The sequence below is a fragment of the Sesamum indicum genome, linkage group LG10 (assembly GCF_000512975.1).
Source record: "Sesamum indicum cultivar Zhongzhi No. 13 linkage group LG10, S_indicum_v1.0, whole genome shotgun sequence".
NCBI lineage: Eukaryota > Viridiplantae > Streptophyta > Magnoliopsida > Lamiales > Pedaliaceae > Sesamum > Sesamum indicum.
This window is the reverse complement of record NC_026154.1, coordinates 14,006,518-14,032,188: the sequence shown is the minus strand read 5'-3', so window position 1 is coordinate 14,032,188 and position 25,671 is coordinate 14,006,518. Positions and strand designations below refer to the sequence as shown.

Here is a 25,671-nt window from a genome sequence, read left to right as displayed (position 1 = left end):
ACATAAATTTTGCAAATTGTTAACATATATTAATTTCAACTATATCTATGTAAAAATTTGATTATTCGATTTCATTATTTAAAATAATAATAATAATAATAATGATGATGATGATGATGATGGTTGAACAATTCTAATTATTATTTTATTATATATATAATGAGATTAAAAAGTTTAATCAATACTTATGAAATTTTAAAATTCGGGCACCCGATCCATACGAAATTTAAATATATACAAGACTGTGTCAATTAGATCATATCAGACGGTATGAATATAATTAACTATATCTATGTAAAATTTTATGATTCGATCCATGATTTAAAGCAATAATAATAATAATAATAATGATGATGATGATTCGAGCTGTCGAGCTTGGCGAGCTCGAGTTGAGCTCATCGGCTCGAGTTTGAGCTCGAGCTCGAGCTCGAGAATACATTGTCGAGTCGAGCTCGAGCTCGACAAAAAGCTCGACTCGAGCTCGACTCGTTGACAGGCCTATTCACGACACTATTATTTGTATCTCTACACGTCCTGGTCGAAACCAAACGTCACGTATTCACAACGAGATGGATTTGGGCGCAAATGCGTGAAAGTCAACAAGCCCAACAAAGAGATTCTTCTACACAATCAAATGTGCCGGTGCCGAGTTGTCAACAATAATTGTATAGTTCATTGTATTTTTTATAATTGTATAAAAAGATATATACTACTACATTTGTATAATTAATTGTATTTTTTAAACATTTTTTGGACTTTAATATGTTGTTAAAAATTAATTTATATAAAATCTAATTAAAAAATAAATTATTTTTTATTTTTAAAATATGTGGTTCCAATCCACGACTTAAGCATTATTTAAAAAAAGATTTTTTTTATTCGAGTCGCGAATTGCATCCATGATTCGTTATATTTATATTATATAATTTATTTAAATTAGATTTATATAATTTACTTAATTTTTAATAATAAAAAAATAATTAACCACATAGACACACATGCTCTTTTAAAATTATGGACAATTATTGAACAAAATATTTAGAAGAGAGATATATTTCTTAGTAGATCTTAGATGTTAATCATTCCCTAAATTTTCCATTTATATCTATCTTCCCTATCTCTACTATTATAAAAGAGCGCATGTTCCTTGTAATCTTTGTAATAACTAAAATATAACCATTTGATTGTAATTTTTATGAGATTATGTAAATTATATATTGGCTTTTGAAATTACCTATCTATGGATTAGATAGATATGAAGCTGTATAAGAAAGAGTATCCCCTAGAAGACAATATTTATGAATATGAATAAATTCATTTTGTTAAAATATGTTTAGTTAAGATTATATCTAATAAAATATAATAATCTAATACCATCAACTCTTTTAAGCAACAAATTAGTTGGTGAAATAAGGAAATGGCTAAGAACGAAAAATGTTGATGTTTGATTATTAAAAATGCTATTAACGGGTAACAATAACTGAAAATGTACATTGATCATATTGAATAAGTGAAAAATATGGTAGACTTGAAACATTTTGATTTCTTGTATGTTTTTGAATTGATTAAATATGATAATTCGATAATATAATTTTAAATTAATATATCCTGGTGATTTCTCCTAAGGAGAAGAAACCACTCCTGTAATTCCTTTTTCCGAAATTCCGGGTTGGGTTGGTTCAGCTCTCATGAGCAACCAAACCAGATTTTTGACAACTTTTGGTTAGTCTAGTTGATCTAGATGTTTAGAGCATGTTGTGCCAAAAAACAAAATAATAATACTACTGAACAAGAAGCTCATATTCTGTTACAAATGTAGGAGAGACCCAAGTTTCTGAGACCAAATGGAAAATCCTTCCAGGCAATTAAAGCGGACACATTGAGGGCCCAAAATATGGAAACTTGGCCATTTTTCAATCAGTTAGCTGCAGATTTCATGAGAAAGTTTGTTTCCTACAAGTTCTTAGTATCATGCAAATGCCTTTCTTCTTTGGTTCTCATGCATCTTACTCAGGGAGATAATGCAGTTTTTCTTGAGCTTGGGTACTCTCATTTTTATCCAGTGGCTATAGAAGGGTTTGAGCTCCTCTTAGAAAGGGTTCTCTTCAGGCTATCAAACATCGTCCTGGATGGATAGTGAAAGTGAAGGAAACTTTGCTGTGCCAGTATATCATACTTATGTATTTCTAGCTATGATGGTATTGTTTAAGGAAACGAATCTGTTTCTTCTCAGCACTGGATTCAAATATTTGATCTATTGCAGGAAGCAATCTTACCTTGAAAAAGTATTACTTTAAGATAAAAGGTGAATATCTATCGTATGTAAGTTGCTATGCATTGATAAGACAAAAAGTAACCTCAGGAGAGATCAGCAACCTACAGGTCATTATACTGCCAAAATAACATCAAATATTTGGCTTTCAAGATTCTCTCTGATCACATCCTTGTAATATAAAGGTTTAAATCATTGTTAGTTTATCTTCATGTAAGTTTTTTCATTCTATTTGTTTTAGTGGAATCTGTCGTCACGTCTTTGGCATTTTTGTAGGCTACCGCCAATTTGGTTCCAGAAGAGTAGCTGTTAAATTTGACGCTTTCAAGATTGCTGCTGTGGTATGTGAATTCTGCTTGATCTGATATTGAATCACTTGCTACTTTTGTGTTTTGTATTTTGACTACGTAGACCTTGAAGGATCCTATCTTTTTTTGGGTAAAATAAGACACAAGGAACTCTAGCACACCTATATTCATCAGACCCTTTTCCCGTTGAACCATTTCTACCATGTTGAACCTCCGCCTTAGTATATTGTGAATGCAGATGTAACTTCATTCGGTAGTTGGAATTCCTTCGATGCTTTCATCCTTCTTTGTACCATAGAAACAGAACACTTAAGAACATGACCCAAACAGAACACGTGATTCCTACTGGTTAAGTTAGAAATCATATTACAAGCAAGAAAGACAAAGATAGTGAACAAGGTAGTTGATGGTATTTTCTTCTTTAGGCCCTCTTTCTCAACTAAAGATTCCTCCTTAAAATAGTGTCAAAAGACTCAAAACTACATAGTTGCTGAAGCAGCTATGTGTATAGGGAGAAAAAATATGGCAGATTATCGATTCCTTGTGCTAGCAAAACCTTTGAGGATATGTAGTACTAGAACGAGGAACAGCAAAGTGAAAAAAAGCATCCTTTGCGTCTGTACCGCATCTTCTTGATCCACTTAACTTGAGGTTAGCCACGACTGCCAAGATTAAGAGAGAAAGCCATTCTTATCAAATGCTGCTATATGGTGGAGTAGTATTGAGCTAGTTTCTTGAATACTGAATTAGTTCATATTAGTTGTGCTTATTACTTCTTTTTACCAAACATTAAATGAAATCCCAAGGGCTTTACTCTTCTTAATTATTTACTGAGCGCATTTACAATTTATCTGGATATTTCTTTGTCTTGTTCCATAGATACCTATTAAGTCTCGTGGAAGTGGCCGTGGACAAATTGAAATTACATTCTTGGACGAAGAGTTGAGGTAAGGAACACAGAGTCCTCAGAGTAACATCTGCTTCTGTCTGAATTATATTCTTCCTCGAACGAAGTTTGTCAACTTGCGTTAAATTTGAAAATCTCTATCATGGTATCAGAATCCATTACGCACAAGTCCATTCCTCCTTAAGCTTGAGACCTAACCTGCTGTCTGTTTCGACCAGCAGTCGTCCTGACGACTATTATGACACTTTGAGACATAAGTTTACAGTGCCGCTTGAATCAAACATTACAGATTCATAACGTGTCTTCTCTTGGCATTTCTTTTCAGGATAACAAGGGGCAATCAAGGGAAGTTGTTCATATTGAGAATGGTGGATCCATTGTATAGGATACCTCTCCTCTCTAGTATCTGAGAAAAGTATGTGTCTGTAAAAGTGTACTTGTAATTGCATTTATATTATACAAAAACATCTTAATGTAATTATGAGAACATATCTCCAAGCAAACCTCTGTAACACAGAAAATATTTGTTGCATAAAATTAGGAGTTTATTTTCCACATAAAATTATACATAGCAAGGATAAATTACAAAATCCCTTGATGTTAAATCTAATACATAAATACCTCATACCATTTATAAAACTATACTTATATTTTTTTGGGGGGGAGGAGATTAGTTTAATGTATTTATAAGGATGCTTTGTCATTTGATCAGTGAAATTGTCCCATAATAGTTTGGTTAGGTTGGATTTGGCTATTTCGTCCCTCAACCCAGTCACTAAGTCAGTTTTGATACGCAATATTTCGACTTCATCAATTTAAACAGTCAACTAACGAAGAGGATCAATTTTGATGATTTTAAGAAACACTGAGGACCTCTACCACTGAGCTAATAGCCCGTCGTGCGAGCCTCCCACTGGGAGCCCGCTATGCCAAAAGCGAGAGAAACCCCATCTCTCTCTTTCCTTTTTTCGCCCCCATGTCCCCACACGAGGGGACATGGGGACATAACAAAGGGGATCCTATTGACTTTTTCCAACCTAGGATAATAAGCTCATGAGTATTGATAATATCTGACCATGTTACCAAAATTGATAAAAATTGATATCATCCCAATTTGGTTTTAACTGTAGTTTATTTTATTTTGTGGTCAATTATTTAAATATATATATTCTATCTTGTAAACTCATTCTTTTCCAGAATGGAAAATTCATTTCATTTGTGCTATACAATAAAAGGTTGAATTGGGTAAAAATGAAACTGATCTTAGTATCTATTTCCTATCATTCCGAAGTGAACTACCGGCTAATAATTAGCTTAATTTTTATGAAAATTTTAATATGTCCTTTGGAATTTTATCTTACATATTAAGTATTATTGACAACACTACATCTACACACCTATTACTTTTTTGCGCACTGATAAAATAAGTTTTAAAACGATACTTAACTAATCAAAGTATGAACTTGTTAAAAGTAAAAGAAAAACAATATTGTCATTTGAATTATCAACAACACTTAAGAGGCATATGGTTATGGTTCAATAAAAGGTCACATTGAAGATCATGCAACAATTCAGTCAAGAATCAGGGAACGTCATGTCATCAAAGGGGCATCTGCGCAGCGTATTCTTCTATTTCCTATTTTGTTCACTTTTTCAGAAGAGATGGACAATTTGTGATTGGAGTAATGATTTATATAATCTGGAAATTAAGGAAAGAAAAGGTTAAAATGAAGTAAGAACAATACACGAACACAGACGCACTTGTGTAAAACTGCTTTGCTCTTTAGACCAACGCTCTCTGCTAATCTTACATACGACACATAAGAAAGTTAGAGGACTGAAAAGGTCCAGTACCTACCGAAATTTCACAAACTTGGAACCAAAGACCACCAATGCAAAAAGACTGATGAAAATAAGGGGGTCAAAACAAAATTTCCAATCTGGAAAACATAACCCCCATGTCAATCAATGCCTAAAATGCCTCACATTGGTGAAAACAAGTGAAACTCCATACTTGTTACAACAGTCAACAGCATCAGCGTCCCTGATGCTTCCTCCCGGCTCAGCAATAACACCAATCCCATTTTCACATGCTTCTTCAACAGCATCATTCCAGGCTATCATACCATATAACTCAAAAGTTTAGATGAGATGATTTTTCGTACTTTTTCAATCTACATAATACAAGTCCTAAAGATGCAAACAGCTTAACATTCTTTTGGTTGTATGATTTCTCTCTTTTCATTATTGCAGTCTTTTCATGTTTTTCAGTTCATTAGCCAATTGCATGATCTAACTCAACTAATCAAGTTTTTTTTTTCTTTTTCTCCAAAGTACGCTGGTACCTTGTTCTGCTGTTACTAGTTCATCAGCATTGCAGGGGCAACACCTTATTCTAAGTGTACAAATGAGTACTACTACCAAAAGGAAAATCAAAGCAACTTACCAAATGGGAAGAAAGCATCGCTGGCCAATGCAGCTCCCTCGACTTCATCCCCTGCTTTCCTCATTGCTATCCTCAAACTCTCGAGACGGTTTGGTTGGCCACTTCCCATACCTAACATACAATTGTTCTGCACAACAATGATAACGTAGTTAGAAACTTTTTATACAAGATGGAACCAATTCAAGCATCAGAAAAAGAATACTAACCTTTGCAATAACAATAGCATTACTCTTTACATGCTTCGCACAAAGCCACGCAAATTGTGCATCATGAAGCTCTTTTTCATCTGGAGCCTTCTCGGTAACAACATTGAACTGGATATCTTCTGGGGTCAAATCATCTGCCTCCTGAGCTAACCAACCTCCACCAACTTGTCTTAGTGAGAGCTTCCCTCTGTTATTCTTGCTTGCCTCGAGGATTCTCAAAGTCTTTGACTTTCCACGAAGTACCTCAAGCCCCTTCTTAGAATACTTCGGGGCAACAACAATCTCATAAAACATGCGAGTTTCACCATCAGTTGGGCTCCTGAACTCTCTAATGTCCTTTGCGAGATCCTGGCAAACACGTGAACAGATCATGTTAAAAGCTGCTATTGATCCTTCGTATGCTTTTGTAGTGAACAATGTCAATCAACAATAGCCCCACAACCACATTTATTCATAAGCAACACGACTTAGGAAAGACCTGCTCCAAAGCTCACAGCTCCAGTAGCAGCCTCAGCTAAGAAGACGACTATCTTCAACATTAACGATGCTATCAAAGATACAACAGGTGATTTTACCTCATCAACTTCAACATTGAAGGCAACAATGCCACCAAAAGCACTAACTGGATCTGCTTTGACGGCTAGCCTATATGCTTCAATAATATCATTGCGTGATGCTACTCCACAAGGGTTTGTATGCTTCACAATCACGCAAGTGGGCTTAGTAAACTCACATACACAGTTCCACGCTGCATCAGCATCTAAATAGTTATTATATGACATCTCCTGCATGAAAGAGAGAGTAATTAAAAGGTAAAATGCAATTCTAACATTTTCTTTTTTGAAAAAGATACCACTCTATGGAGTAAGATAGTTATTACATAATACTAAGATATATTGGGAAGAAAAACATCCTAAAAACACACAAGGCTCAAATATTAATAGATTTCACCACAGATTAGAAAAACATTTAGGACCTGAGCTTTTCATTGCTGTTCCACATTCCAAATATAAACAAGTGAAACTCCTAATGAGAGGTGTCGTTTTATTGTACTCGCACAATAGGATGTAAGTAGCATATATTCTAGAAGAAAACCCAAGTGAGATGGAATCTCGCTGCTTCCTCTGCTTATAGATAAGGTCCTTTAGTTTCACACACACTTCAGTGGACAAATGCCACAGTAAAGGCATGTTACACTTGGTTAAAACCTTCATCAAGGCCATTCTGCTGCCAAGCTCTAATGGCAGCTCTATAACCAATTCAAAGTGGATACTTGACTCAGTGACGTCAAGTTGACCAAATAAATGTGAAAACCAATATACAGACTATAGTAATATCCTATTCAATCTGTTTAAAAGTGAGTCTCATTTTCCTCTTCAAGATGTCTCGACACAAGTCTGCTCCATTAGATGCCTGTTCCTCAAATAAACCTGAATAAATCATACAGTACTCTCCATATATTCAGAAAAAGCACATGTTCCCACATATCACCGCATATCACACATTATGGGATATAATAAGGATGCCTAAACTGAAACTAAAACTTTCCAATACCTGGTTAAACACCTTTTCCCATGTCAAAATGAAGTTTAATTAGGACAAGATGGATCAAGTAAAAACAAAGCTGACAGCACAACTGTTTAACAAGTTGTTCAATCAGTTGAACACTTGCATACTCGCTTAGACACATGTAGCACACATAAGATTAAAGCAAGAGATAATCAGACCAGGAGAATAGAAACAAATGAGTCATAATCACGGACTCCAAGGTCATACCTTTCCATGATGTTGAATGGATGTTGCAATGCCACCAGCATTGACCTCAGAGAGAGACTTGTCAATGTAAAAAGCAGCCTTCTGATGAGGATTTTCACCATATCGAAGCGAACTCTTGAGGGACAAAGGTACCGTCAAGCTGGGAGGGAACTTATCTTCAAAGATAATAAGTTTATGAACATGAGAACATTATAGTGGACATTAGGCATGATTAAAATTTAAGGACACAATTTTAAGCTGGACGCAAACTTATCTCCAGATAATAAGTTTATGAACATGAGAGCATTATAGTGGAATATTATGCATGATTAAAATGTGAGGTCACAATGTCAAGCTGGAAGGAAACTTATCTTTAAAAGATAATAAGTTTGTCATGAGAGCATTATGAACAATATGCATGACTAAGATGTTAGGTCACATTTGCTGTGTGCTATATCATGATCATTCTAATAAGTACCAAAGTTACAGTTTGACTATTTTGGCTCGGAAAAAGGAAAAAAACATATTGATAACTACCTCCCCCAGTCTGCTTCCACAACCACTCTGATACTGCAGAGTCATAAGAAGCAACATGCTGGAAAGCCTTCCAAGCCAGCCGTCTTCGAAACTGCTGGTCATCTTGCCCTCTTCTGAGATATTCCAGAAGTGCTGGATAGTCTTCAGAATCAACAACAACCAAAACATCGCTATGATTCTGTTCAACAGAAGTTGATTAGAAATCAACTTGAGAATTAAGAAACAAGAAACTGACTTTTGTGAGACAATAAATGTATAACAAACAATTGCTTCCATGTTACTTGTCTACATTATCCATGGGCCATGCTAGCATAAAGCAACTTTTGGTCTTTTAACAGAAAGGAAGCATTATGTTTTCATATGATGCTGGAGTTCTCTTCATAAAGGACTAACATTTAGGATCCCAGTGCATGGATATAAAAGTTTAGCAAACACAAGAATTGGAGATTCATGAATTTCAGTTCAACAACTTCTCAATACATGGGAAGAAACATCAGGGATATACTTTAAATTTCACATTTCATGATTGGATTTGAAGAACTTGGAAAACAGCTAAATATTTGCCGTTGTTTCAAAAAAGAAAATCATCTAATTTCACAATATGTAAACAACAGATATGTAAACACCTTTGCAGCAGCTCTAATCATGGCTGGTCCACCAATATCAATGTTCTCAATCCCATGCTCAAAAGAAATCCCACTTGAAGTGGTAACCGTGTCGTAGAAGGGATATAAGTTCACCACTACCACATCAAACGTACCTGAGGAATGAAAGTTTGAGAAATAGCTATGTATCATCATAAAAAGGATAAAAATGGAATACAAACACAAATATAACTGAACAAAGTAATCTTACTATAGTTTCTTATTTCTTTTTTATTAAGCTGTATCCCCAAGGGATGTTTGAATTACTCTAAACTAAAGATTTAGCCGCATAACTAGATAGTTCAATCATCAAAGATCTTATTTGTACCATTTCCAAGAAACAGAAAGGCCAAGATCTATATCTTCTATAACAAGATGTATTTCAATACAAATATAAGATGTCATGAGTTATCCACTAGCATAATTCTTTCTTTTTTCTATTTCTTTCTGCGAAAGAATATTACCTGTTGCAGGCATTAACCCATTATTACTAAACAAAGTAGTTCTCTGACAGACATTCTCAACCAGCGCAACCAAGGTTATAAAATACCACTTATTGGGAATCTTATTGTTAATCCACTATCATCAATATAATACCTTGCCATAGCACAAGAGGAAAAGAAGCAGAACTTCTACCATAAATGCCAATACAAATGATAATTAGTGGTAGAGATCAATCATCGGAAGTGATGCTAAATTACAGAAAGCAAATATAGATGTCTTCAAATCAAATAAAGGGTTAAACAAGAGTCATCAAGGTGGACAAAATGATTAAGTAGTTTTACAAGCATGTATGAGAAACTGTGGTTTTGTTCCTAATTTATGTTAGAAATCAACATGGCAGAAAAATGAACTCAATGGATTAATACAGTACGTTGGCTGAAAGGAATATGTTGAATGCAACAGCTACCTTTGAGGAAAAAAAAATAGCATAATTACTCCCAAATGTGACATTTACAGGAAAACCCACAAACGCCACACAACTCGATTACAAATCAGGAAATTCAGTTGACAATGAGGGCTCAAGTATTATTACTGACAGCGAACGCAAAGTAGATGCAGTAAACCTCTACCAAAGTATTAACTCACCAATTCCATGCTTGTCAAGGGCTTCCATATGATGCTCTTTATCTCTTCTAGCAAGGATACCTCCATGTATGTTTGGATGTAAAGTTTTCACACGGCCATCAAGCTGTACAAGATGGTTAAGAGAGTTACAGAAAAGGACTTCTATTAGATCAAGTTAACATGTTTAGTAAAGTAACTACTGGTGATAGCAACCAACAACTTCAGCAGTGAATCAAGGTAAAAAAACATTACACCTACATACACTGCTCCACTGGAACAAGCAGCATAACTGTGGATAAGAAATAGTAAACAGTTTACATATCCATCACATATTCAATAGATCCTTGTAGCAAAAAACGTTTATAATTTCTTTCCTAGCAGTCAATGTAGCGAAAGATTCATAACAAATAAGAGAATAAAACAAGAAAAATTTCAAATCTCCTTAATTATACATTACTTTATCAAGATAAGCAGGAAGGAAGAATAAATTAGAGCTTGTCTCTTGCTCTACAAAGGAAAAGTTTTAAGAAGAAAAGGAAAGAAATGACTCCTGAAAGAAAAACGTGACAAGAGAGTATTTTGCTGTAACGACAAGGAAATCAATTCCAAAAAATAAGTAAATACACAAAAGAAGAGCAAAGGAAAAAGTCTTGCCATTTCGGGAAAACGAGTAAGTTCTTCCACTTTGGTAACAGAAACTCCAGCACTTTCCAAAGCAGAGGCTGTTCCTCCAGTGGACACTATTACATATCTTAAAAAAAGGAGAGAGAGAATCGTTCATTAGGATCAACTAGGATCCCACAATTGTGTACAATATGCATATGATGCGAGATATACCACAAAATTAGCCCAACAAACAGAGATCTTAAAGAACAGAAGTCATGCTTCACAGAATAAAAATGCCAACCGAGTTTTTTCAATGATGATCTCCTCCAGTACCCATTTTTTTGGCTTAGCAAAGTGAAACTCTTTATACTATCTCATTGAAGCCATGTGTTACTTAATCAATGTGTCATTCAGTAAGAACACACGCATGTAAAAATATCTGCCGCAAGAAATGAATTCAAAAACGAATATGACCAGTCAACTTTTCCTGTATGGCCATATTTTGACTGGTCATATTTTTTACTCACAAACCTCCTTTTCCACCAATTAATCATAATCATTAACTATTTCAGCACCTGAGATGGTTCAGCCTCATAGGAGATGACAATCTCAAATCATCTCATTATCAGCAAAATTTCGCAATAAGACTATTACCATGAAACCTTAGGCCCAACATGTCAGAGGCTCAATCCCTCTGAACTAGACTGATAAACAGACTAGTTTGCAGGCACAATGAGGAAATAGATACATCTAACAAGTATTACTTAATAAACAAGGAGCAATCTTGAATTTGCATTTTATGCAAAGACCTGCACGTGACTTCCCAAACTGACATGAGCCAACTATGTACACACTGAATGTCCTGGATTTCAAATATCAACATTTAGACTGTTATTACTCCGCCAAAAGCAATAATTTTATGGACACTGAAAATCCAAACCAAACTATATCATAAAACCTATGACCCTTTTATCTAATATTATGCAACCATCAATCAGCAACTTTCCACACCGAACATTTTATCAAATAAAACTCTCAAATAAACAGCAATTCTCGGTCCCATTAGCATTACTTGAAAAACCACAAAGTAAAAGCAAATTGATAAAATTTCTTTGCCAGTACAAAGACCTCACCCCAATTCCTGTAGTCCATTGCCAAGCAAAGCTAAATTCCTCTTGTCAGACAGTGAAATCAACGCTTGCCTCTTTCCTACCAACAATTCAAATTCATAAAAATGTTCAATGACAACCAAATGCTTCACCGCTAACTTAAGAAAAGTAATGGAAAAGCAAAATCCCAAGAATATGATCATATACACGAATAAGTACCAGCCAGTGAGGACTCTGAGTCCAGCTTCGGAGCTGAAAGAGCTTCCGCCATGGATTTAACTTGGCATCCGGTTAACTTAAACGATGTTGTTGACGCCTAAACCCACAAAGAAACAAAAAGTAAATGAAACTATTGAGACTTGAAACAGCATAAACAATAGTGAAAAAGTACCCATTGATTGGACGGACAGAGAGTCCTAGGGCGAAGGGAAGAAGACGTTCCGTTGGAAACGTTGGTATGCGCCGGGTGCGCGGCGTTGGCCAGAGATGAAGCGACGGCGGCACCGGTGGAAGCTCGAGAACTGGCGGCGGCGGCAAAACGCAGCATTTTTTGTCCTGCTACAATCCCTCTGTTTCCATCTTTCCATATTTCATTAAGTGTGAGAATTTTACGTTTGCCCCTTCGAGTTTTCAAAACTTGCATTCTAACCCTCGTAATTTTAATCACTTCAATTCTTAACCCACGCTATGCAAAACTAATTATTATTATTATTAAGGAAAAATGCAAGCAATCTGCGATATTACAAATGAACAAATTATTTTTTTTAAAAAAATAATAATTTATTTTCTTGTATTTCTTAAAATACAGTAATTTACCCTCATATTTTTTTTAAAATAAAATAATTTATCTTATTAGACAAGAAGTTAAATTGCTTTATTTTAAAAATTATAAAAAAAAACTGCTATTTTTTTATTATAAAGATATAATTTGATTATTTATAATATCATAAAAGTATAAATTTCATTAAGCCTTTATTAATAATATAGTAAAATAAGTCTAAATATTAATTATTTATTTAATGATTAAATTAATTTAAATTGATTTTTTTATAGATAATTAAACAGCTTCATAATATTTTAACCAAAATAGAAATCAGCACTATTCAAGGATTTTTTATGATTATTTCTAGTATGGTGTGATTGGTCAAGATATTTATTTTATTAAAAATTAAAATAATAAATTTATCAAATGATCTATTTTCCGTTGGATGTATTAGTATTTATTTTACAAAAAAAAAAGCAAAATTGTTTTTCTAATTATATAGTTAAAAGCATATTATTGTTTTGGGATAACTACACTCCCTTTTTTTAAAATTTAGTGCAATTATATATAGACCCCCATTGATTTGGAAAATTATATTTAACACTCATGAGGTCTGCTTCCGTCTAACAAATACGTCTCTCCGTTAGTTAAAATTCACTGAATTTGTTAATATTAACAACAAAACTGAATAAAAATCGATTGACTAATTACTGATTTATTACAGGTCAAATAATTTTTTAGACCAAATTACCCTTATAATGTTAAAAGTATACCTCATCACATGCATTAACGCATGGAGACGTACAAGGGTAATTTGGTTACAATATTTATTTGACTTGCAATAAATCAGTAATAGGTCAATAAGTGATTAGATTTTTTTATTGATATCAACAAATTTGGCGAATTGTAACTAATGAAGGGACTTATTTATTAGACGGAATCAAATCCCAATAGTGATAGATGAAATTTCTGGGGGCTATATGTAATTACACCAAACATGAGGGGAGTAGGGTGTAATCATCCCTATTGTATTTCTTTTTATTTTCTTTTTCTTCTAAGACTGAAAATGTATATTTTAGATCTATTTTTATCCATTTTATTATATTCATATTTATCAAATACATATGTAATTTAATTTATAAATTTATTAATGTATATTCAATTAATTATAATATAATTTGTTTATCCGTACTCTATAATCAAGAGAGAGGGGCCTTTGGATGTCTTACATATTCTTAGTCTGCTATTTATGTTTTAATGTTTAAATGTATTTCTTTAAATATCCGAGTTTCCTACTTCTACGAATTTATACACAGAGAAAAGTTGGATGACTTTCAAAGTTTAGAGAGAAAGAAAACAATATATTAGTGAAGATTTTTGTTTTGTAAAGTATACATACACCTCTTTTTAACCCTATACAGAGATAATAAATTACAATTTTTTTTTTAAATTTGACATAATTACAAATATTCTCTTATTGTTCAAAAAATTATCAGTATTTCAATAATTTTAATGTTCGTTTAACAAATATTTTATTTTGTTAGATTTTTATTTTTTTTATGATAAATCAATTAAAATATCTTTATGAACTATGAAATAAATTTACGTAATTGTTTAAATTTTTAAATATTTTTTATGAACTACAAGAGCAAGAAGATAACTCATCAACTCTTTTTTCCAATTTTTTTAAAAAGGAAAAGAAAAAAGGGCAAAGTGTACAATTTCCTACCTTCATTCAAAGTTGCATAATTTTATCAAATATAAAAAAATATTGATAATTTTAAATAAGTAAAGAATATTTATAATTACACTAAATCTAAAAAGATTTAGTTGGAAATTACCCATAATGTTTATATGTATTAAATTCAGGCCCCTATAATCTTCAGGAGATTCAAAGGTATTTGATCAGTAAATACAAGAATTGTTGAATAAGAACCAAAACAACACTCACTCAAAATGGACTCTCATAAAAAATACAATTATAAACAGAACATTTTGGAATGAATCTAAATGTAGCTATCAAAATTGGAGATGCTAAAATATTATTAAGCTTTTTTAGAGAGGGAGTGTGTATGCCTAGAAAGCCCTATGTTTATATACAAATCCATTTGACAAATAAACTTAACTTGTAGCACAACAAAACAAAAAAGGCAAGACTATCCTCATCAGACATTTCTTGAACCTAACTGGGTTCCAAACAAGCAAGCATCACAAGTTCCCTCTGGTATACAATACTACAACTGAATCGTTATCGTTATGGAAGTACTCATCCTCGGATGTTATTACCTGAACGAAAACCACCCTTCTGTCTCACCAGCACGGGTAGAAGATGTGAGCTGGATACTCCAGCATGGGCAATCTATCATGTTTACCAAAATTGCAAGTCAAGTTCTTGATTTAGTCTTCCATTTCTCCTTATTCGTTTTGCTTGAGCACTGTCAACTTTATTTCAGCTATGTTGTTATCAGTCGTCAGAACCCACAATGGCAGACTGTTCTTCGGTTCCCGTAGCAGCATCTGGAAGGAGCTTGCCAGATTTGGATTCAGGAGGAGGAAGTTTTATCTTGGGCGAAAGCGTCTTGGCTTCCTCAGTTGTGTAGATGTATATCTTCTTCGCCATAGTGCAAAATTCACTGACATTAAGCAAAATCAGAGGAGATTATATTAGCTTTTTCAGAATCATGCCACATAGATCCACTTAAAGAGGTCATTGTCCCACAACGTGTAAAATGGCATTATACTCCTCTCTGTGTTTGACAACTCTGAGTACTTGGAGGTAATAAAAGGTGAAAGCATGTTTTAACAAAAGGTTCAACCTTTTTCTAAAAATAAAATCACACAAATGTAGCTCAGAAGAGCAACCAAACAAGGAAAGATATCAGTCAATTTTCCGAAGCCTAGAAGGAAACAATGCTAAAAGCCTAAAACTACAAGTGCACATCTACAATAGCAGTAGGCCAATTATTATATCTAATGGTTTTTCCCAAAGAAGATAAATTTAGGCGACAGAACTGGATATTGCATACTCGAATGCGACTCCTAATGTTTGTGATGCGAGTCTTGACTTCCATCAGTATTTATGCTAAAAACTGGAATGGACTATCACCCAATGATGTAAAGATTCTAAACATTACTACTTCACTCATAAACATGGAGCAAATATGTAAAGCTGCATGCAAAAAAAGGAGAGTGCACAGTAGCTTTGACTTAACTGCCATGGATCATCTCCAACCATCATCATGTCATCCTCATCATCTGTGTAGATAACCTGCCATTTCTTTGTCGGCCCAGAGAGTTCCCCTACAATTTCAAACATTTCTTCTAATTTATTGAGTAGATCCTCGTAGCAATGCAACCTGGTCAGATCTACTGCCCTCCCAACAGCCATGCCTTGCATGTGAACCTACATGAAGAGTGAACATAACTTATCAAACATTTTGATATAAAGGACTTTAAAGAGAAAATATAAATATATCACTGGACAAATGCAGCACTTTTTCCAAATTGAAATCATTCACAACATGAAAACATTGATCATTAAAGAGCATATAAATATTGAATACACCACCATCAATAGTGCAATGTTGATCTGCATAACTGTTTATAACAAAATAAATTGATGAGCATAAGGGCAACAAATTCAAGTTTTTCCGAGTAGCATGAGCTACTAAGATCCCAACAAAATCCAAGACGGGTATGCAAGATGACCCAGCACTACAACACCCTACCAGAAGGTGGTGAGAAGAAAGAACTCACTGACTTTTTCTCACATCAAGGAACATCTAAAGAAGGCAGTATAAAGTAAAGCCAAAAGTACCTTAGTGCAGCTCCGGCTTTGCCTGCTGTACGGCTCATGCGGGGATTGCAGGCATGATTTTTCAGGATCACAACTGCTTGAGGGGAAATCAGATGGATTACAGTCTGGTAGCTCAGAAAGTTGTTCAGATTCAGTATCTAAATGAGGAGTCTGAGAATCCTCAAGAGCAGCAACAGAAAGGAATGCTGGTGAAGTGTCTTCAACTAATGAACGGTCTATCAACTCGATACCAAACAGTCTGCAGCCATTTGCTTGTCTCTTTTCGCTAACTGGTGCAATTGACTCGGCAGCAATTTCTGTTTGATGAGACTGGTACACTGAATTGCTGGGAGCTGGCAGCAAATTGTCATTGTAGTTCATAGTGCCAATTCCAGAACCAGAACCCAGTTTAAGTGATTGATATGGGTCCCGACCATGTGACAAATCGCGATAACGAAATGCTGAAGGTGATTCAGCTGGTGATTTCCACATGCCTATTAGCCTCAATTTCTTCACAAAATGATATACCAAAGGAATAATTACTGTACACATCAGAGCAAAAGGTAATACCTAGTGAAGATAGATTTTGCATAGGGGAAGGTAAAATGGTAGGTCGTGCCCGCTTATTCCTATGTTGAGTCTGTAGGGTTGGAGGAGGTGGGCCAACAAGTGTCTCTATCTCCCATGGGGAAACCCTATCTGGGCGTAAAATGGCGGAAGGCTCATCCCATTGGACCTGGATGCACAAATTGAGTGAGTGGTAAACTAAAATGTTCATCATCCAAATACAGAACTTTGTTCATGATAAACAATGCTGCTTTTTCCAATTACAATGTCACCTTCAAAGATCTCCATTCTGAATTAGGCCACCTTGATGAAGAATAATCTTCAATGCCAACAATTGTCCCACTGAACCTGTACGAACACGTAATAACGACGATTATGTCTCAAAATCATTCTTGGAACAACAAGTAGTAGTGAATATTATCAACATCCAGAACAAACTTATCAGGGGTTAAATACCTTCTTTCTGGAACCTCTTCACCCTCAAAGCTCATCTTAAACCTCATCCCAACTGGGAGCTTGTGATTTTTAGCTTCAAGATACTTGTTCAAACTTACTACAAATTCAGACCGACTAGTCCTGGAGACAAATGGTCACAATTTAATATCTAGAAAATAAATTCTTCAAATGAACCATGACAAGGCTGGTGAAAGTATACGACAAAATAGACTATACAGTGATCACATAGTTTAGATGATATCTGTAATCTACGAAACAGCTTGATAGTAAAGGAAATGTTATGCATAATCTAAGATCTTCTCCAAACTTCTATTCCAAAGTACAAATTTAGGGGATTAAAGCTTATCACTTCATATAATTGAAAAGCATGGAAGGGAACATGCTATTTATAAACAAAAGGAAAAATATCATTCCAGTCCTTCCACAAATCAACAAATCATAATGCTATCAAACTTCAGAGCTCTAGTGTACTTATGAATCAAAGGGAGTGTTAATTAAACTAAGAGGTCATATCAAACAACTCTTACATGAAGTATCACTCGTAGTAATGGTTATTCTTATAAGAAAGGAAGAGTGAAACCTTGGTTTATAAAAAACTGAAAAGAGTGTTCCAGTGGAGATGGCATGTGATGCAGTAGCAAGAACCCCAAGATGCATGCTGTGACTTGAGATAACAGAAGTCGGCATATTATTTAGCTGTCTCATATGCCTGCGCACTCCAACTCGAAGCTCCCCATTCTCTCCTCTGCAGAAATTGATGAAAAAGATTGTTATTTTAGGCGGCTCAGGAAGGAACCAAAAACAGATGCCGTATACTCTACCAACATACCTTAGAAAGATAAAAGCATCTCCTGCAACTAACTTTTTTGCGCTAACAAAGACACTCCATCCAGTAGTAAGTAAATGGCGCCTCGGTTGCCCTGGAACAACACAATTGAAAATTGTACTATGAACAAGACAAGTTTATGCAACCAAAGCACCATAATACCAGGATACAAAACAAGCACTCTTGCGACCAGAATACCAGCAGTCAGCAACTGATTAATAAATGGGGATATTGAGCAGCTGTTTCAAAGTTCTCATCCCAATTGGAAGAAATGAGGTGGACAAGATTTTCCAGAGACAAATTAGAGTAGCTAGGAACCACTTTGGTGGTTAATGCCAATGCTAGGAACCTTGAACAAAGTTTTTGAAGCAGCAGGACTCATGATCCATGATCCAGATAACATGCTATGAGGGTTATTTTTCTGACACTTATTTTCTTTTCATTTTGATTCACATTCTTATGTATCCTTTGCACAAAAAATTGCCTCTTTTATTTTTTTAAAGTTGCACCCCACAGGTCTTTAATAGGTTCTAACTTCTATTTGGGCAACATGCATGTGCCTGGGCCAGAAATTAAGTCCTCCAGGATAAAATTTATTGGACTCTATAAATATAGTCTCTAGGCAAGATTCCAACCTCGGAAAATGTGACGGAAATGCCACTGATTGCCATGAAGATCAGAGGCTACCAATTCCTGCCATGGCGGTTGCTGAGACATATCCTGCAACATTGATAATACGTTGAGTTTTTAACAAATAGAAAAAAGCAGAAAACATATAGCAGCAAAGAGATTCTAAGTTTGTACCAGTGGAGGTAAGCAATCATCAGCATGCCTTCGTAAAACCGAGAACCCACCATGGGTACTGGTATCAGAAGCAGTAAGAGTTTTACAAAATGAATGGACAGTGCACCGCGGAGGTTCAGGTAGTGGGGGATCTGGAGTTGTGATCTCACTTTGCTGATCCACCAAACAGAATAAATTAATCTGCATTAATATATAGAGGTATCTCCGAAAAGCAATTAGACCAGAAAATACCCTAGCGAATATGTTTGATTAAACAAGGTTTTGCCAAAAGCAGTTTTCTCATGGGTTATACTTCGCATTAATTGACTCATAACTAGGTTTGTGGTAAAAGAACTCAGAGATGATTCACGATGACCTCAAAAGACAAGAAATATATGCAACCAAATAAGCATCCAATATGATTACTTGATTCAAATCTTTACCGGTAGGAAAAAGAAACAGATGAATAACATTGCTTCAAGCGACAGCCTTGTCTGAACTTAGTCCAGATCCAAGCCAAATTTAAAATTGAAAACAGACAGAACTTATTTTAGATATACTGTTAGTCTGCCAAAACTAGGATCAGACTAATTCGCCACTAGATCTGGAATTATTGTTGCACAGAACTGCATTATAAGCACTCAGGGAGACGGAAACCACACAATTTGCACATAGCTTCAAAAACTGAAAAAAGAAATCGGATCAATTATCATATAACAAGTTTACAGCTAGAGTGTTGGGATATTGAAATTACATCTTGTTCAGGAAGCAATGTAATTTGTGCATACACCTCGTCCGTCTCAGTTTCAGCCTACAATTAAAAAGAACAAATTAATATCAGGCTGACAACCTGGCAGAAACATTTATGGCAAAAGCAAGCAAACCAAGAAGCCATGAAAACACCTCAAATTCAAGTAGCACATACCCAAAGCCGAACATTCATCACTTTGCAGAGGATTTTACTAGGTAAGTTGAAAGAAGGAAGTTGCTGATCTAATCCCTGATGTGTAGACGCTTCTAGCTGTATGACAACATACATAAAATAAATTGGCAATAGAAAATACATATTGGACATGAAAAACATAATAAAAATTTATAAATCAGTGACAATAAAGCTATGGCTGATGAACTGAACTTTTCCAACCTAAAGATCAGATTGGGGTAAGGACAATCAAAAACAACCCACCTGTTCCATGTGACCTTGTGGAAAGTAATAAACTCGTTCCCCTTGACGTGGAACAGTAACAAGAGGCCCAGCACAGGCACGCCAAAGTTCTTCATACAAAGCTTCATTGGAGGAACCTGTACAAACAAGAAATAATAGAAATAAGGGACGGATAATAGAACCTAAAGCTTAAAAAATATTAAAGAAAGAAAGTTTAGATGCATAAGCATATTATTGATATTATGGCTAAATTTCTCTTCATGTATGGAGGAAAGCATTTTTCAACTACAGTAAAATATGCAATGTTAGCATCAAACTACAGTATCCCCTGATAAGGTGCTCCCATGTGTTCCATGCTACTGGAAGTATTCCATTTTTTTTTTTTCTAAGGGGAGAAGTAGTCCATGGAACAGCTTCACTTCAAGTTTACTAGCAACTATTTTACAGCCTGCCAATCTTGACTGATATCATTACTGTATGCTACTTATGGACAGAATAGGAATGCTAACTTTGTACTTCAAAAAATTCTGACAAAACACATCCATTTGAAGCAATGGCAGCAAATTGGAAGAAGATTACACATTTAGCTGCAACTCAATTCTTAACAGAAAAAAGGAAAGGCGAAACTTACATGTACACCGGATCATAAGATAACTCACAAAACACAAAGGTGAATAAACAGAAATACCCAAACTTAGACTTTAGACCTCCATCTAGCAGGTTGAAATGAAAAAATGAGATCTCATATGCATAAAATATTTTGCATGCATGTATATATAATGATCTAAAGAGAATTTAATTTTGCCATCAGATGCATAAAAACAAGACCACCTCAGCAAATTATTTTCATAACAATTATGAAGAACAAAATCAATAATTCACACCTGGAGAAGGCTCTCCAGCATAATGACCCGCCACAAGGTGTGCCATGAGAAAACCAACACAAAGTCCTCTCTAAAAAACACTTTTTGCTATGATTGTTGATTACTTTGATCACTGATGTAGAACTCAACTACGGCCGACTGGGAAAGAAGTTACTCGATAAATCTTGTGATTATCTCAATTGATAATGTGGTCAGCAATCCTATCCACGTAACTAAAACACTTTTCCTCAAACCTCTGGCTTTTTTGCCCTGGAATGAGCAAAAAAGTTGGTTCAGATCCACACTTTCCCGCACTCAAACCACACAGACAGCGTGAACCCTTCGAATAACTCCAGCAGAGGTTATCTTTATGACCATAAAGTCTGCATAACTTTCTCTGCAAAATAAAACCAGTCACCTTTTTCATCTCTTTTCCATACTAAACGAATTGCTTTATCAACTATCGCATGATACACATCATTAAAACACAATCTATTCAAACCAAGACGAAGAAAAACAAAAAGAAATCATTAACTCAAGATCCATTAAAAAATACTTCTTAATTGACAGACATGCCAATCCACGTATACATGGAAGTTCACACAGGAAGAATAAACTGACAATTTAGCACCAAAACTACATATGGCCCGGTTCTCAAGTATTATTATAACCAATTAAAGAGAAACATACATCAGAGTTTCGACCATCTCTAAAGGGAAGTTCCAAAAACAGTATTTGCCACTGAATTCATAACTTTTCTCGGTTTAAAACAAGTCAAACTAGTCAAAAAAATTAAACTACGCTATACAAGCCCCTCAAATCAAATACAACAGCTGAATAATACAAAGAGATGCAAATGATACACCAACTACAAAAGCTTCAACGCGCAAATCCGCAGACCCAAAAGTCCACCTGAAATTCAACGCCAATACCCTTTCATTTCAAGTAATCACATCCTGCAACCCAGCCCCACCGACAAAACTAAACCGAAGAACACAAAAAACCAGCAGCAAACAAAGAATTCAACACTTACCAGAACAGCACCCGCGTCCCAATCACCAAAACCCTAGAAAACTCCGCCGTCCCCATATTCACCCCCAATCATCACCACCACCACCACCACCACCACCTCACCTCCACTCCACTCACTTATCCCAACAACCACCTCAAACAACTCCAAACTATCACCTCCCAACCCAACACACACCACCACAACAAATCAACCAAAAGATTAAACAAAAAAAAAATTAGAAAAACAGCAACAAAAAAGGAAAGTTAGAGAGAGAAAGTGGTGAGAGAGAGAGAGAGAGGGAAGGGGACCGGGTGGTCTTTGTCTGGTTGAAGCGGACAGTACCAACCACCCACTTGTATATATTTGTCAAATTCCTCCTGCACTCTAATTTCTTGATTTATTGAGGAAAATGTTGGGAATATTACACAACAACAATAATAATAAAGAAAAATGATGTTGAAGTGATGCTCCTGGACCAGATACACGTTTCCTATCCTGTATCTTCTCTTCTCCCCACGCGGACATTTTTGACTTGGAATTTATTTACAGGATAATTGCTTCCTTCTGACTTCCCTCTTTAAATTCGACGTAATTAAAAGCATATTTTTTATTTTTTGAAAAATTATATTTAATAATTTTAATATTCGTTTTTATTCAATAAATAAATTCATTCGTTAATTAAATTTTATAAAATTCGTACATATCAATAAAAGAAATAAATAAAAATTCATATTTAGTTCGATTAACTTACAATTACGCTATTGTAATTCAAATAAATCTTTTCTGATCAGGTTGTCCTTATAAGGGTGAAGAGGTGCCCCACATGCATTAGAGTGTGAAGATGTACGCAAGTAATTTAGTTTGAAAATATTTATTTGACCTGTAACGAGTCAATTGAAGGTAAATATGAATTTCATTCAATTTTTTTGATGATATCAGTAAATTTTGTAAATTTTGACTAACTGATAGATCTATTTGTTGAATGAAAATAAATATTAAGAATACTAGATGTGATTTTTAAAAACACATGACGTCTACGTATATTTATACCAAACATCAGGCAGGACCGTGTAGTTATCTATTATTTTGCATTTACTAGCTACCGTGGCATGCAAATCTTGCCCACGTATAATCAAATATAAACAACACAAATTTTCAAAATAAAAATTAATATATAATTAAAAACAGATTAGGTGATTGACATAGGTGAAAATGAAGAGTAAATATGATAGATGTTTAAAATATGACGTAAATCATTTTAAATAAATATATATATACAATTATTTAAGGATATAAGTGGTATTATAATATTTATTGTTGCAGCGTCACAAATCACCAGTAGATAGTGAAAAAGTGGGGTTTTTTTTTTTAAATATATTATTATAGACTATGCTCACTCTTTTGATGTTTTTTCTTCGTAAAAATCAATTATTACATTATTAGTGATTTTGATTCAAAATTAGAATTATTGTCAAAGGAGGATCGTGTCTCAGACGTATTGTGTCCATGCGTGAAATCTGAATCTCAGGAGATACAGTATGAGTTTATTGTGAAATTTTCATACTGTATCTATGGAGGAAATTTTAACTTCAGAGAATTTGAAAATTTTGGGACGATTTTATCGGAATATTCTATTCACCGAAGAGATTAAAATTTTTCCATACCATGTTCGTGTGCGGAAATTTTGAATTTTTTGAGGTAACTTTCTAAGAAAATTTTGCTTTGGATTTCATATTTAATCAATTATATAGTAAGTATTAATATTAAAAAATTCTGAAATTTTGCAGAGATGACGTCTAATCAAAATATGGATCAATAAATATAATTATTATTTAACACTTTTTTAATAATTAATTGACAAATTATTACGAGTTATACTTTAAATGTAGACAATAAAAATTCCCCCCCCCCCCTAAAATTACAATTTTATGAATTAAAGTGTATGTAATAATTCTATTTCATTGTTCACATTTAGCAAATGTAACACGTGCGATATGTACCACTGACATGATTTTGTGACGTTACTAGCAATTAATTGGCCCTAACAACATATTGGAAATGGGTTAGAATATTAAATTCTTGATTTAGGATTTTTGTCAAATATATTTAATCGTTTTCAACTTTTCACACCAAAGGGTGAAATGAATTGGCTTTGTACAATGTAAGTTGTGATCTTGCGCAATTTTATTTATTTATTGTGAAGTCTGAACGTAAGTTTGAAAAGACGTATAAATATGAATAAGTTCAAGAAATACAAAACATCCGTAATATGTACAATACAAAAAATATTGAAAGACCAATAATTTTAATGTTTCATGATGTACATATGGACGTTATGTACTGTATATTTATTTGTCCCAATATATTCTGGCCCCAACGACATAATTTTTTATTTGGGCCTCAATTTTGCAAGTTCCAGAACAGGAACTTGCCAAAAAAAAAAAAAAATTAACACTTTAATGCTCAAGTCAGCATATGAATAATTAAATCAAGAAAAATAAAGCAATAAAATAATAGAAGATTGTAGATTGCTTAGATTTCATGCGTGCAACTGTAATTTACAATTATCCCTTTTTCCGGATGAGTGAGTTCAATGTTTATAGGCGTCTACTTCACCCGTTAGAATAAGACCAGGCCTCCACGGATTTAGGGGACGAGCTATTCTTTAACCATCCAAATCAATTCTTCTGCTGGAGGGGGAGGCTTCGTGATGATAAGGAGATCCTTGATGAATATGATTGTCCTCCATGAATAAGGATGCCCTTCTCAAATAAAGGTATCTCCGCATCTTCAGCAAAGTGGTTGAGAAGGTTCTTTCGCCTGGGAATCCTGAATCCTCATAACACTTAACTCGAGGTGACCTACATCCATATCACGTGGCTTGAGATTGTACCCATTGGTGAACCCTTTGCTCATGGGGCAAAAGTGGTCACCACCCTGGACATCTTGTGAGGACTCGTGAGTTTGGGCTTGGCCATAGTTAGGTCTCGAGGTCGCACTAGAGATCTTGAGCTTACACCAAACCAGGGGATCTACATATTCTCGACATTCCACTTGAGCTGCGGAGTCTACTAGTTTTCAAGGGTATCATTATTAATTAGAAGAAAATATATTCTTAGTCAAATATAGTAAAATTGATTAATTGAAAATTAACCAATTTGAATTAATTGGTCTCAACAATTTATTCGAACGTAAACTTGAAAATTAATACAGTTCAGATGTAAGTATGACTAAGTTTAAAAAAAGTATTCAAAGTGTCCGTAATAAGAACAGTACAAAAATTATTAGAAAGATCAATAATTTCAATATTCATGATGTACGTGTTGACGTTATATCCATTGTATATTTATGTTGTTTGTATATATTTTGAGTATCTTTCACCTTAAATCTACATAAGATGATTTATTAATTTGAATAAAATATATTCTTAATAAGAGAGGAGAAAAATTAAATAATAACTTAATCAATTAACATTAAAGTAAAAAATTAGTATAATAAAAATATATTTTATGTTAATTACCATATAATTAATTTTATAAGATATATAAATGAAATGACAAATGAACTTTTCTTGGCATTTGA

The 25,671-nt window shown here is 34.3% G+C and overlaps 2 protein-coding genes and 1 long non-coding RNA gene across 4 annotated transcripts in view; 1 reads left to right on the top strand and 2 right to left on the bottom strand.

Annotated features, from left to right (window-relative positions):
- LOC105172810 overlaps positions 1–4,049 on the top strand; it is a 14,520-nt gene extending 10,471 nt beyond the window's left edge. The window contains exons 3-5 of the long non-coding RNA XR_002287901.1: positions 2,549–2,613; positions 3,460–3,527; positions 3,813–4,049. This is a non-coding gene — a long non-coding RNA (uncharacterized LOC105172810). The remainder of the gene's footprint in view (positions 1–2,548; positions 2,614–3,459; positions 3,528–3,812) is intronic.
- LOC105172505 (bifunctional purine biosynthesis protein PurH) lies at positions 5,194–12,430 on the bottom strand. The gene is made up of 12 exons (XM_011093960.2): positions 12,250–12,430; positions 12,078–12,174; positions 11,883–11,958; positions 10,798–10,894; positions 10,165–10,267; positions 9,058–9,191; positions 8,432–8,609; positions 7,916–8,070; positions 6,715–6,924; positions 6,140–6,487; positions 5,934–6,060; positions 5,194–5,604 (listed from the first exon to the last, which is right to left on the bottom strand). Exons 1-12 carry the CDS (start codon positions 12,403–12,405, stop codon positions 5,453–5,455), a joined length of 1,833 nt encoding a protein of 610 aa, XP_011092262.1. The 5' UTR covers positions 12,406–12,430; the 3' UTR covers positions 5,194–5,452.
- On the bottom strand, positions 14,635–22,521 carry LOC105172504 (auxin response factor 1). 2 transcript variants are annotated; one of them, XM_011093958.2, is made up of 15 exons: positions 22,111–22,521; positions 21,099–21,474; positions 20,236–20,351; positions 19,975–20,070; positions 19,804–19,860; positions 19,071–19,223; positions 18,902–18,986; positions 18,270–18,360; positions 18,021–18,185; positions 17,441–17,560; positions 17,257–17,332; positions 16,988–17,153; positions 16,439–16,911; positions 15,834–16,024; positions 14,635–15,254 (listed from the first exon to the last, which is right to left on the bottom strand). In XM_011093958.2, exons 2-15 carry the CDS (start codon positions 21,142–21,144, stop codon positions 15,086–15,088), a joined length of 2,004 nt encoding a protein of 667 aa, XP_011092260.1. In that variant the 5' UTR covers positions 21,145–21,474; positions 22,111–22,521; the 3' UTR covers positions 14,635–15,085. The 2 variants fall into 2 exon arrangements, with proteins under 2 accessions (XP_011092260.1, XP_011092261.1); XM_011093959.2 differs by having other exon boundaries at positions 16,439–16,893; positions 22,111–22,498.

Excerpts from the sequence above, each read along its gene's own strand:
- LOC105172505 (XM_011093960.2), bottom strand. The coding sequence starts at position 12,405 with ATGCTGCGTTTTGCCGCCGCCGCCAGTTCTCGAGCTTCCACCGGTGCC. Across the intron at positions 12,175-12,249 it reads TCTGTCCGTCCAATCAATGG|GCGTCAACAACATCGTTTAA; the intron begins GTACTTTTTCAC and ends TTGTGGGTTTAG. Across the intron at positions 8,610-9,057 it reads TGATTAGAGCTGCTGCAAAG|AATCATAGCGATGTTTTGGT; the intron begins GTGTTTACATAT and ends TCTGTTGAACAG.
- LOC105172504 (XM_011093958.2), bottom strand. The coding sequence starts at position 21,144 with ATGGCACACCTTGTGGCGGGTCATTATGCTGGAGAGCCTTCTCCAG. Across the intron at positions 19,224-19,803 it reads CATTGCTTCCTGAACAAGAT|CAAAGTGAGATCACAACTCC; the intron begins GTAATTTCAATA and ends TTGGTGGATCAG. Across the intron at positions 16,025-16,438 it reads AAAGCCGGAGCTGCACTAAG|GTTCACATGCAAGGCATGGC; the intron begins GTACTTTTGGCT and ends CTCTTCATGTAG.